This window comes from Silene latifolia, chromosome 7 (genome assembly GCF_048544455.1).
Source record: "Silene latifolia isolate original U9 population chromosome 7, ASM4854445v1, whole genome shotgun sequence".
Taxonomy (NCBI): Eukaryota; Viridiplantae; Streptophyta; class Magnoliopsida; order Caryophyllales; family Caryophyllaceae; genus Silene; species Silene latifolia.
The window spans coordinates 8,499,867-8,513,493 of NC_133532.1; the positions used below are offsets into that span (position 1 = coordinate 8,499,867).

The 13,627-nt window shown below is 32.7% G+C and overlaps 1 protein-coding gene across 2 annotated transcripts; it reads left to right on the forward strand.

The window, feature by feature from the left end:
• LOC141591612 (putative axial regulator YABBY 2) lies at positions 1-7,748 on the forward strand. Of its 2 annotated transcripts, none has more exons than XM_074411997.1 (6): positions 1-256; positions 2,271-2,387; positions 2,892-3,012; positions 4,134-4,182; positions 5,855-5,930; positions 7,395-7,748. In XM_074411997.1, the coding sequence occupies exons 1-6, from the start codon at positions 191-193 to the stop codon at positions 7,509-7,511; spliced, it is 546 nt and encodes a 181-aa protein (XP_074268098.1). In that variant the 5' UTR covers positions 1-190; the 3' UTR covers positions 7,512-7,748. The 2 variants fall into 2 exon arrangements, with proteins under 2 accessions (XP_074268098.1, XP_074268099.1); XM_074411998.1 differs by having other exon boundaries at positions 9-256; positions 2,904-3,012.
• Positions 7,749-13,627: the final 5,879 nt, after the last annotated feature.

The window sequence follows — 13,627 nt, forward strand, 5'->3', positions numbered from 1 at the left end:
TACTACCTAGTACATACAATACTACCCTTCCACTCAACCTCCTCATATCTCTCTCTCTCTATATTATGTTTCTCCCCTTTTCTCCCAAACCATTTATACAACTCAATCTACAAATTTAAAGAAACTACGAAATTATATTTCGTGACACTACAAAAAACACGCGCAATTGCGAGTTATACACTACTTGTCCATGGATATTAGTACCTCCGAACGCGTTTGCTATGTTCATTGCACCTTCTGCAACACCATTTTAGCGGTATTAAACTAATTACCTTATAATTTCATTAATATTGCATTGAATAATTATTTGCTCTTGAGATTTATTGGTATTGATATCTATTTTAATCATGCAAATAAGGCTTTAATAATTCTGCCACTTTTATGTTTATGGAGTATATATAGAGGAAAATAAGCTTGTTTTTTATTTTAAAATTTTAATTTAATTGTGTGAAAGTTGTAGGGCATATGTATAGATTAGGGTTCATCAGAAAAACAGACCTAGTTCTGATTTTTAATTTATTTTATTGAAGAATTATGACTCAAAAATTAATACTAGAATGATTTGCATTTTTTTAATATTTTATTTATAATGAGTGTTTATTGATTTATCACTGACATTTTTTCAGTAGAAGCATTGACAGTGTCAACTTTCATGTCATTTAGTTTGCAGATTTTATCAGATCACTCATTATCATCTCTTGTACAATCATATCATATCTCCTATATATGAAATATTTTATTTTATTATTTATTAATTTTATTTTCTTTTATGGGTGTTTTAGTGCGTTGGAATCATGATCATGGATATTCTTACATTAGCACCAAAATCATAAAAATTAAAATCATATTTCATGATCTTATACTATGGCTCTGTTTGACAAACCGTAAAAGCAGATTCATAACAGCAGTTAACGTTACCAGAATTCAGTTATCTATGATCTATCACCTTTAGCTTAATTTGTTTTCCTCTACTATACAAAAATTATGATCACCACCAAGTTAGATCAAAGTGGACTATCCTTAGACTTGTTTATTTCATGGTGCGAAGTAAACCATAACGAGATTATTAAATTAAACAAACGGGTTTCAAACATTATTCATAAATATCACCTGAAACGACTTTACCAGATGATCTAGCTATTCGACTTTTGAAATTACAATAGAAAATTTCATTTCATCTTCTTTCTTTGTTGTAGTTGCTTATGAATTGTCTTTGTATGAGTCAGTCATATCTTTGGTTTGCTTTATTTCTTTCATCATAACCTATATATGTGCTCTTTAATAAAGTTTTATGATACTTCGTTGTCTTATAAAGTCAGATCCTTTTTAATTATACCTTTCCCTTTTTTAGTTTGTTGGGGATGTCAGGTTTTGCATTACAGGATTCAATGTAATTAATTAGGGTTTAATTGTAATTGTTCATGATCAAGCAAATGTTACAAATCTAATAAAATATTTAAAGCATATAGGTCATTTAAATTATGAAGATGATGCATGTTAATTTGACCTAGAACAATTGAGTTTTGAAATTAAATCATTTCAGTCATAGTCATTGAATGATGTGATTTCTGTGAATATTTTTAGATTCATATTGGTTTAATTTCTTCTTTGCATGTATGAAATTCATCCATATAAATGAGGAAATTTAACTTATTTAAGTTCTCCCTAAACGGGTATATCTATACATATTGCAAAAATGATTTGGACAGAAAGAGTATATAAAACTGTATTTAACCTAATTTTAAGTTTCGCCAACATAATCAAAGATTAAGGGTTTCATATACGCCCTCCATTTTAATCAGTTGTTTAATTTGTTTTCTTTGTAAAGAGTATTTATCAAAGGTAGCCAATTAATTGGGAACGAAAGAAGTCTAAGATACGAGCCATCAAGTGCGTTAAAGAGGATATATACTAAATGTGTTAATTAAAAGTTGAAATATTTTTACAACGAAAGTCAAAATTTAGCACTCATATATATGTTGTCCGGTGTATATGATGTTGTATAAATGTATAAAAACAATATCATTTTTATTGTAAATAAAAATAGAGCATATTTGGGCAACTTATTAACCCAAATTATCGTGGAAGACCGACCATTAAACATCTGGTATACAACGACTAAATTTGTGATATTATTTATACACCTCATTTATTATTACGAGTACATTATTAAATGATCAAAGAAAATATTACAAGATCGTTGTACAACGGTCGAGATCATTACTGATAATTACTAATATGATGATAAATGGTATATATGTATGTACTAGGTGAGTGTGCCTTGTTGCACCATGTATAACTCAGTGACTGTAAGATGTGGGCATTGTGCTAATCTACTCTCTGTCAACTTTGGCCCTTCCTCTCCATTTATTCCTCCAGATTTCCAGGTATTAATATATGTACATCAATTACATACTCTCTAGTCTCTACATATCTATTTTAACAATGCACATATCAGTTAGTTTAGCTGGTAACGTCATTAACTGGTAAAGTCATCAGAGGTGTACTCATCATGGCCTGGTTAACATCATGTTGTTAATACCCGTAACTAATCATAATTTGTGAAATGAACAATTCTTCTAATATATTGACTGAGACGAAAGGATCGAGTATTTTTTTTTTTTTGACAATTGAAAAGATTATTATTATTAATTTGACATTTGTGTCTCATTATTGACCGCGTAACAAAATATAAAACCTCATGGGTACTTTGTGCATTTTTCGAAATATAGTTAATTACACCTTGTTCATTAATATTGCATTTTATGAATTAATACAAGCAACATTTGGCTAAGTATATATACAAAGTATTTACATATTTACATATATTATATATATATATATATATATATATATATATATATATATATATATATATATATAAACTACAGTTGCTGGGACAGGGCCATAATTCTGATGACCTGAACAAAGGTAGTAATGCATCAAACTCATCATCATCTTCAATAACAACTGAGCTTAAAGATCCGCATCCACGTCCACCAGCCATCCGCCGTAAGTTCTAAATTTCCTCACTTTTTGATTTGTGTTTAATTTGATAACACGATATTTGGCCATTATAATCTTTCAGACGAAACAAATTAATTTGATAACACGATATTTTTATATAATAAATAGGTTATAATAAATACTTTAGAAATACGGTTTTTCTATCGTGTGCCCTTAGGGCACATATTAATAACCTAAATGTGGTAAGATTTGCAATATATTATCACTAATTATGGTAAAAATGAGTTTATACTTGAATATCTGATGAGAATATCTTGCAAATTTTATCACATTTAGGTTATTAATGTGTTAGAAAAACCGTTTATCTAATGTAAGTAAGATTTTTGGCTAGGAAAATGATAAATACAGCCCTAAATACAGCCCTTAAGGTGCCAAAAAAAGAATGGAAACCTTAAATCAAGCATTAATGACATCAATTTACGCGTAATTGTGTCATAAATTCCTAATTTAATTCCATTTTAGGAAGTAATTTAGTTCTTAAATACAGCCCTTAGGGCTGTATTTATCATTACCGTTTTGGCTAAAGCAACTTAGATGAACAGTCAGTGTAGCTTGTAAATGAGGATAACAAGTCAACCATATTTTTAAGCACATTGGCTCTGGAATACTCAAAAGAGCAGGTCGTCACACTTTCCGTCTCAGTCATTTATTTACTTTTTTATAGTTATTGTGAGGAGAATTGAATTTTTTTTTTCTTGAATGGACTGTGATCATCAAGAGTATTGTATTCAAATGTAAACAAATTATTTAAGACGGAGAGAGATTTTATTTTAACAATGAGACTAAAATTACTTAGGTGATTAATTAATATTATATGCTTTGATGGCAACCAGTGGTCTTAAAGATGAATTCATAGTGAATTTGCGTACGTTGGTACTTGGACTGATCTACTGTATGATATATGCATGCTACATTGCTGCTCGTATTAAACTTGCATGTAATGACTGATACTCCTACTAGTTAAAGCTGTGAAACGTTTCTGATAGTATTTCTGTTCATTTTAATTGATCTATGTCTCTATGATATACGAATACTATATGTTTTTTTTATTATGAGCTTAATTAAACAAGGACTAAATTTCTCATTTTCTCATGTTTAACCTACAGCTCCAGAAAAACGACAACGCGTTCCTTCAGCCTATAATAAATTCATAAAGTAAGTTGTAAATTTTTCGATTAAACTTATTATGTACTTTGCGTTTCTATATATAATTAGATTCACTCGACCATATAGATTCAGCTTCTAGTGTTGAATTAGGTGTGTCAGTAACATATTCAGTATTACTTTTACGACATCTTCTGCTATAAAATTTCCCAAACACCTAAATTCTTTCTAGGCAAAGTAATGGGATGAAAAACATATCATGTCGACTCATGACATACGGTTTAAACTTTTAAAGTAAACGGCAAAACCAAATTCATTAAGTCTTGCTAAATAACGTTTTAAGTTAAGACATCTCATAACCCTGAACCCTATCTCGATTTTCCTTTATTTAAATCAATTTATAGTACCGTCTTAACTTAAAACAGTCGTAACGAAGACTTTGTTAACCAAATTATACCCTTGATAGTAGACCTGTCAAAAGCTGACCCGACCCGAAAACCGACCGTAACCCGACCCGTAAATAACCCGCAAATAACCCGGTGTTTTCAACCCGAACCCGAAAAATACCCGAACCCGTTTTGACCCGTAAATAGCGGGTTGAAACCCGATCCGTAACGGGTTGACCGTTGGGTCAAGGCAATATATCTTCCTTAATATTGAAAATGTCAATTAGGTATTGACTTATAAAATTCTAAGGAAATATATGTATATATACGGAATGCCGCGGCATCACCTTGAACCATATGCCACGTCATCACCTTGAACCATATGCCACGTCATCACAACAAAGTGTGTGCCACACCGTCACTTTCACCATATTACATTAATCCCTATTCTACGTCAGCACTGCCATGTCATCATTTCAGGCGACATGCCACGTCATCACCTTAAAGTGTGTGTCACGCTATTACTTTCACCGTGTTACATCGAACCGCATTCCATGTCGGCACTGCCACGTCATCACCTCGATCACATGCCACGTCATCACTTCGAAGTGTGTGGCACACCGTCACTTTCATCGTATTATGTGGAACCGCATTCCACGTCAGCACTGCCACATCATCACCTTTGATCACGTGCCACGTCATCATTATTAACCTATATGTGTCTCACTTTATCATTTAGCGAGCTAGTTAGGGTAATGATGATGATGATGAGGCGGTGATGGCGAGAATGGTGACAATTAAGTTGATTAAGACGAGCAGGATGATAATAAACGTATAAATGGTAGGAATTACGATATAAAAGAAGTTTTAAAAAATAACAAAAAAGATGTTGATCGACCCGTTTTTTTACCCGAAACCCGTATCGAACCGTTCGTCTAACGGTGTGATATTGAAAATATTAAGCAAAAAATGTTTAATCTTACTAATATCATATATTAAACTAGATAATAATAAAAATTTAAGAATAATTATGCGTTTATAAGTAGAATTAAAGAAAATGATTTTTTTTAAAAAGGGTTAATCTGACCCGTTCTAACCCTAAACTCGACCCGAAACTCGTATAAACCCGACCCGTATAAACCCGTATTTTTCAAACCCGAAATAGACCCGACCCGTATTTTACCCGAACCCGAAACAACCGAACCCGTAACCCGCCCGTTTGACCCGTTTGACAGGTCTACTTGATAGTGATTTATAGTTTTGAGTTATAAAATGTACAAGAATCTTACTCTCTCTTAATGCATATGGTAACTCTTTTGCTGTAATTGGTTGATAAGGGAGGAGATCCAAAGGATAAAAGCCTGCAATCCTGAAATTAGCCATAGAGAGGCCTTTAGTGCAGCAGCTAAGAATGTGAGTCACTCTCTTTCCCTTCACTTATCATTTTCGGTCCCGTTGTACTTGCATGCTTATACTATATTATACTCATAGGGTTTTCGTCATAGCCTTGTACTTATAGTCTTGTAGGTTAGTAGAAGTGTAGATGCTTTACTTCGGAGTACGTTGTACTATGACAGTGAGGAGCAGTAGCAGAGCCAAGATTTTAAAATTAAGGGGGCGAAAAATTTTAAGGAGGCGGAAAAAATTTAGACAATTTAACTAAAAACTTCAAAAATTTCAACCGCTAGGGAGGACCTCTACTAGCCCCCTTAGCTCCACTACTGGTGAGGAGTCGATTCTCTTCTCCAACATCTTAGTGGCGACGTGGCGTAACCATCATTTATAATAATTAAAGGGGCAAAAATTTCCTAATATGAGTGAACTAAAAATGTGGGAAGGTAAAAATGTGAGAAGGTGACTAAAAACGTCTGATCTTAAAATCTGGCTATTGCTAATGCCCTAATAGACTAATTAAGCAAAATTTTGCTTAGGTATGCTTGCTAGTATACATAAAAGAATAATGGTTGAGTTGGATAGAAAATCGTTAATCTATACTCCCTTCATATCACACCAATGGTAACATACTAACATTGACTTTTTCAAACTTGTCGAGACACGTTTTGCAACGTGAATATCTTTAGTTACATATTATTAAAAATTATAAAAATTTGATATTCTTATAGCATTTATAACGATAAATCAAACAAGATCTCACATGACTATATTTTGTTTTATAGATTAAGAATAATATCGAAGATTCCCTTTGACCATGAGTAGTGCCAAGATTCTCAATGTTACCATTGGTCTGGTATAAAGAGAGTATATGAAATCTCATGTACAATTATATATTCTTTGTGACGGGTATTTTAATTACATTTATAAACAAATGATTGAAATGAAGGAATTACTCAAGCAGAAATAATATTCCCTTAATATAGATGGACAAGATGGTTATAGTTGTTCTCTTAAAACTGGTCGAATTGAATACAATCCCAATATTTTATATGGGTGGAACTGTGGAAGAGACAAGAGTTTGTCATTCCTGAGCATTCTGCTTTTTATCTCATCCATTTATTTAAATTATTATTTTTTTTAAGACGGAATAGTCCGTTTTAATCAAGAATTTATGATAGGGTTTTTGTTGATTTGTTGGAGCTCAACACAAGATGGTTACAGACTTACGGACTAACAGTTTCTTTAAGGTGGTTATATCGGTCGTAAGTATAAAACTAGTTAAATACAACCCCATATAGGTGGACGAGATAAAAAGTTTGTTATTCTCGAGTATTTTGCTTTTTTTATCTCATCCATCAATTTAAATCGTTTTACTTTTTTTTTTTCGTTTTAAACAAGAAAATATATGATATGGTAATTGTTGGAGCTCAACATAGGTTAAATAGCAATGGCATAAAGTATTTATACATGTTAATATGGCAGTGGGCACACTTTCCTGATATTCACTTTAGCCTAAATCTTGATGCACAAAGACAAGCAGCAAGAGTGGACCAGACAGTTGCTGGTGAAGGTGCAAGCATATCTCATGGATTGTATTAGCTAAGCACATTATTACCTCTAATAATCATTTTATGTTTTTTTTTATGAGGAAAGTAAACCACTTAATGGTTTTTTTTTTTAATGTTTTACATTTGTAATTGTTTAGTATATACTACTATATAGAATATACCATTATGCATCAAGTAATAGGTGCGGTATTATAATGTGGGATGAAAGGAGGATATGATATGAGTTGGTCGATTATATTTAAGTTATTATTTAGTCACCTTTTGAATTTCATGAATTAATTCTAGATGTTTGATTTATACAGAGTATAAAAATACATTCTTATATACAAGATTAGTGGCTGAACATTAATTTTTTTGGCCCCTCCAAAATTTTCACCAAAATGTGGTACTTATAACGAATTCTTCCGACCTATGTCACTGTAAATCTCTAATACATTTTAACAAAACATGCAATTCTTTTTAACAATTGTTTTCTTATATATGAGACTACGTGAGTGTCTTGAATTGATCCGTTTAATTCGTGTATAATTACGTACATGGATGGTGATGGTGGTGGTGATGGTGAATTGGTGACCATGTCCTAGGGCGGGCTAGACATATTAGAAATATAAGATTTTCTCTAGATATTATCGAGTTGTTAGTTTTTTGTAATTTAGTTGTGGCTTGAACGTATTAGTGACCATAAAATTTGCCTTGAAGAAACGTTTCAAAATTTCCGGCTTTAAATACTACTTAAAATTAGGTCTATTTTCTTTTTAGTTTATTCTACTATAGGTATTTTGGAGTATAACTAGACCTATTCCATAAATTGAATTTTTTTATTAAATTTAAAAGCTCATAATTTACATTATTACCTTTGTTTCCTATTTCCATTAAATACATTTCTTGACTTAATTCTCTTAATTTTTCTCAAATTAAAATACAATGATTAAAAATTCGAACCGTGACCTATTGTAACGATCCCTGCATCTTAATCATTATTCCTTCCGTCCTAGTCAATAATTACATTTGCTTTATTTCACCCTACAAAATAAAGCAAATGTAAACTATTCATCGACATTAAAAAATAGTAAATTAAGACTTTTTCGAGAGTTTTACACAGTAATAAAATCGCTTGAAATAACTAGTTCGAATTAATTTAAAAATCATTGCGTAATTGTAAGGGTATTATTCTATTTTTGTCGTTTTAGATAATGAAGTACGTACGTAAGAGTCGGAGACAGAAATGAGTTGGGACGTTGATAGTTACCGATGATGAGCTCAGTAGTCACAATCGCATTTAATAAACAAAATTGTGCATCTCGATTTCTCTGATTTTCTATCATAAAACACTTGCTAAAATCCATACACAGCAGCCAGCAATTTTTCACCGAATTTTATGCCCTTCTCATCTCACATGTCCAAACAAAATACATCACTTCCTCTATTTCCGTATTTCATTCTTACAAAGTTACGATTAAGGTCCATAAAGATTGAGTAGAGTACAGTGGTTAAAATTTAGGTGAAATTTATAAGAGATTTAGGTTTAAGCTGTTTCAAGAGTAGTATTATGGATCTTTATGGCTTGACGTTTCATTCTCGGATGACTTGCCTAATATATGTCGTTTACAAGCTATTACGTATACCCGGGGTTTATCCAGTGCGCATCAAAGATAGCGGTTGCGGGCGAAAAATTCCAACGAGGACAAACAAGTAATAAAGTAATACAGTAAGATAAACTCGAAAAAAATTCAACTTTAAGCTAAAAATTGCGAGATGATCGTATTTTAGCGGAGACGAGCACCCCTGCTAGTCTCCCTAAACTATCACCGATTATTATGATATGTTTGTATGCATATTAAGCTCAACTTAATACTCCTAAATGAGAAGAGAATTGGTCATTATCAAGGGCGAACCACTCTCTTTTTTTGGGGTGAAACATTCTTTTTCGGGTATGAGGGAATTCACAACTGTTATTATTAGTGGCAAAATAAAAAAATGTTAGAATATGAAGCCAGTTTAATTAGTAAATATATATATATATTTATCATAAATGTGCGAAATATTCAAATTAGATAAATTTAATCGCAGAAAACAGTCGTCCCAAAATCCATGAGGTCTTAAGATCCCATTAGACCCAAGTAACTACCACGGTTCAAGTTAACCCCTTGTTTTAATTACGGTGACAGACTTGAAAAATGGAAGGCATAATATCAAGTCGTGCATAAATAAACCCTACAAAATTGCTCTTGAAATGACTTATACTCGTGATTACTGAATTGTAACCACTAAATTCCAAAATAACAGACCCTTTGACTAGATAAAACATTTTTATTACTATGATAAACCCATTCCTATGATAAACACATCAAACAAAAACAATAATTCATATCAAATTTTAAAACGTGTGTGACAAGAACTTGCATGTAAATGCTAAAATTTGACAACTCAAATGAAACCATAGTTCAATTAGGCATGTGTCATTGTTATTAATGAGTTTGAGTGCACAAGTTTGCAATATTATCCTTACAATGTGGCAGAGAAAGCCCTTAAACTTAGTGGAGACGAATCGGTAATGATAATTTCACTAATTTAATTTGACCATCGGTCAAAATGGCTCAAATTACTACTCCGTATTAAATACTGGAATGGTTCTACATGATTGAAACATTCGTCTCTTTATTCCGACTACCTGAATTATATTTTTCAAGTCGGTTCAAATCCACAACTCGTAACTCACGATATTGTAATTGGACAAGGAGTATTGTCACTACCATGACCAAAACAACACGTACGAGTAACTTGGTATAAGGTTATATATATATCAGCTAATCTAAACTCTATTTATATATCTCAGCTAATTTTAATTCAGTTTAATTCAGTTTAATACAGTCCAAAAGAAAGGATCTAAGTTTCTCCATAAAAATGCATGATTCTTTCTCACAGCACGACAAATCTAAACTACGGGGAAACTATATACAAGTAGTCTCTAAATGATAGTCACTACTCACGCATAAGTTTCTAGCTTTATAAAACTCGTACATCGAATGTTACAATAAATTTTATTAATCATTTTAGTACTTGATTGTAGCATTATGTCACATGTTGGATGCATCGAATATATACATCATCTACATGAATGGTACACACATTTAATGTAGTTTTTTTTTTTTTTTTTTTTTTTTTTTTTTGTACTTGTACAAGCAAGATGATATCTAGTTCTCCCCAAAAATTGCATTTTATCATGGGGAAACCTAACTACTAGAGTGGTTCAAAGGGTCGTCCCATCTATTAAACTCGGTCCATCCTACCTCCTAAATAGCAAGTACGGACAAAGCATTTTAAGAAAATTATAAAGGCCCAACCCACTAACCTGTCTCAAACCCGCTAATCCGCTTGTCCATGGAAAAAATTTAACGTAAACCCGATCATGTCTGACTCATCACTCAAGCCCGCATTTGATCACTTATGGTGCCTAGTAGTAAAGGATATCACTCGTTACGCCAATCTTTAAAAAAATGGTTAAAATTATCGATTTTGGCTACCTAAAATTTTTTAATAGGAGATCTTAACATAAGTATAAAGCAATATGACAAAAATTTGCTGCCTCAGTTAGTTCTAAATTCGCCCTTGTTATCCTGTACAAAGTGACTTATAATTATGATCGATTTTTTCTTTTATAGTCCTACCTTAATATTAGTCTCTTTAAGGGCACATGTTAAAAGTGTGTGTGTGTGTCAAGCATGATCAAATAATCACTATTTAATCAGGGATTCAGGGTGGCTTATTATAATCACTATTTAATCAGGGTCTTAATGTAAAACTCCGTTAGGCAAAGCATTTCAGGTATCTGATTTGGTCAAAGTAGCTTATTTGACCAAAATTTCAGGTATCTTATTTTTTTTTGTAAGCGTTTGACAAGTAGCTTATTTAACCAAATAAGCTACCTGAAATGAAATGCTACCTAAAGTAGCATTTGAGATTTCAGGTACCTGGAGTATTAAATAATTATCATATCCTTTTACGTCATTTCATCAAAATCAGTTACCTTTTCAGTTAGTTTGCCAAACATTTTTTTATATAATCCGCTACCTTATCAGTTCCTAATTTTCAGCTACCTTATCAGTTACCTTTTCAGGTTTTAGCTAGGTTTTCAGGTTTTAGTCTAAATGTTAACTAATTTACCTAATTATTACTAGTTATTTACTGACTTGTTCTAACAAATGACTACCGTGAATCTAAAAACCGTGATCAAGTAAATTGGCATACCTGGACATAGAGAAAAGGCAGAGAAAATGGGGGGTCAAGCATGCAGAATCTGTTACGTCAAATCATGCTGTGTTTTTTAATGAATTGTCAAAACATACATTAAAAAAAACATATAAACAGATTAACAGAGTTTGATAGAGAATCGCAAAAGATGATTTTTACAAGCTTTACTTTTTAATTTTATAAAGGATGAATTGGTTGGTACCTGATTACCTGATGAGTCTGCTACTAGAAACATCAGCCTTGGTCCCTTTTGTTTGAGACAACCAAAACTGTTTCATCAGATTGTATACAGTCTTCTATATCTCCTAAATCCGTGTTTTTGAAAAACGTATATAATCAAATACTCCCTATAAATACGTATTACATACAGATATCAACTAACTTAGTTTTTAAAGGCTTTTTTTATCCTACCAGGTAAATCTGGCAAAATTGGAACCGACCTAAATTACCCGACCGGAACCCGACCTGGCACCCGAGTTTAAGATCCAAACTTGACCCGAACCCGAATAATCCGACCGAATGTTTATAGTTGCAAACTGATTATTATCCACAAATAATTTGATACCGAAAATGACCCAAACCTAAAACTACCCGACTCGACCCAAACCCGACTGAAATTGACCTGACCCGTTTGCCAGGACACCGAGATATATTTCTTGACCCGTTTGACCCGAACCCGGCCGAAATTTCACTCTCACGTATACTTAAGAATCACAAATTCTTATTATAGACGGGGATATCCGTCTATACTTATAGACGTGCCAAATATCCACTCACTTTAAGCACAAACAAGTTGCATAATAGGACCTAAAAATATCACCACTTTAAACATATTTGACCCGTTTTTCATTTTAAATGGATATATCCGTGAGACTAATTGCTTAAGAACTAAGATATATTTCCGAGTGACGTTATCACTCCCCTTGCAAAATGACTCCATACAGTACAGTGGTTTGTAACAGTGTGACGACAGGGACGTTGATCACGCCCAACAGTCTACCGCACACAACGCTGATCAATACTCCGTATCCTGTCATTATTTTTGGGATTTTAGTGCGCATCCATTTTCCTTCTCACATTTTCTACTGTTTATGTGGGAGACCTGTTTTCCTGATTCAACTACTGTATACTAAAATCCTTCCATATTTCATTTTTTTACGGGAGCTCAAGGAGAAAAATATTAAATTAAAATGTTCATATGAAAAAGGCCAAGATCCGCGCCTAGCCAGTTCTACACTAAAATAATGACGCAGCGGGCGGAGCCAGGAATTTAAGTCAGCGGGACGAAACAATAATATTACAAGGGGGCCTCGAAAAAATTCAAAAAATTTTAACTAAATTTTTTCGAAATTTTCAAACGCTAGCGGGGGCGACCGATAATATAAGTTCTCTTATTCTGTATTACGGTCACGGACTATCTAGTACTATCAAATCCTCAACCTTCTTCGTTACCAGCCAGCTTTATTCGTCTCAGAAATACATAACATGGAAAAATCGACCATCTAACGAGGGGAAACAAATTCACGGAGTGTTTTTAATGTGATCTTTTCAGAAAAGCATTCTGTATATAGCTAAAACAGTTGCTGAAAGCCTGCCTTGATCGGACAAAAAAAAAAACATCAGAAACTCTCGTCATATGAAGCTTACCGGCTACAGTTTATGTACAAACTCTCCTCATCTGAGACTCTGACTAATATGTACAAACCAAAATTTCATAAATCAATTATCAGGAATTTTCGTTTCTCTTTCCGATCAATTTATTTTGGTTTAGGGATTCAATTACCAATCAACAGCAGGTTGAGAATAAACCAGTAAAACGCTTGTAAGTTATAACACAGCAACTGAACAACTTAGCTAGGCAGCAGATATGGAAAGACAAAATGTGCAACGCATAAG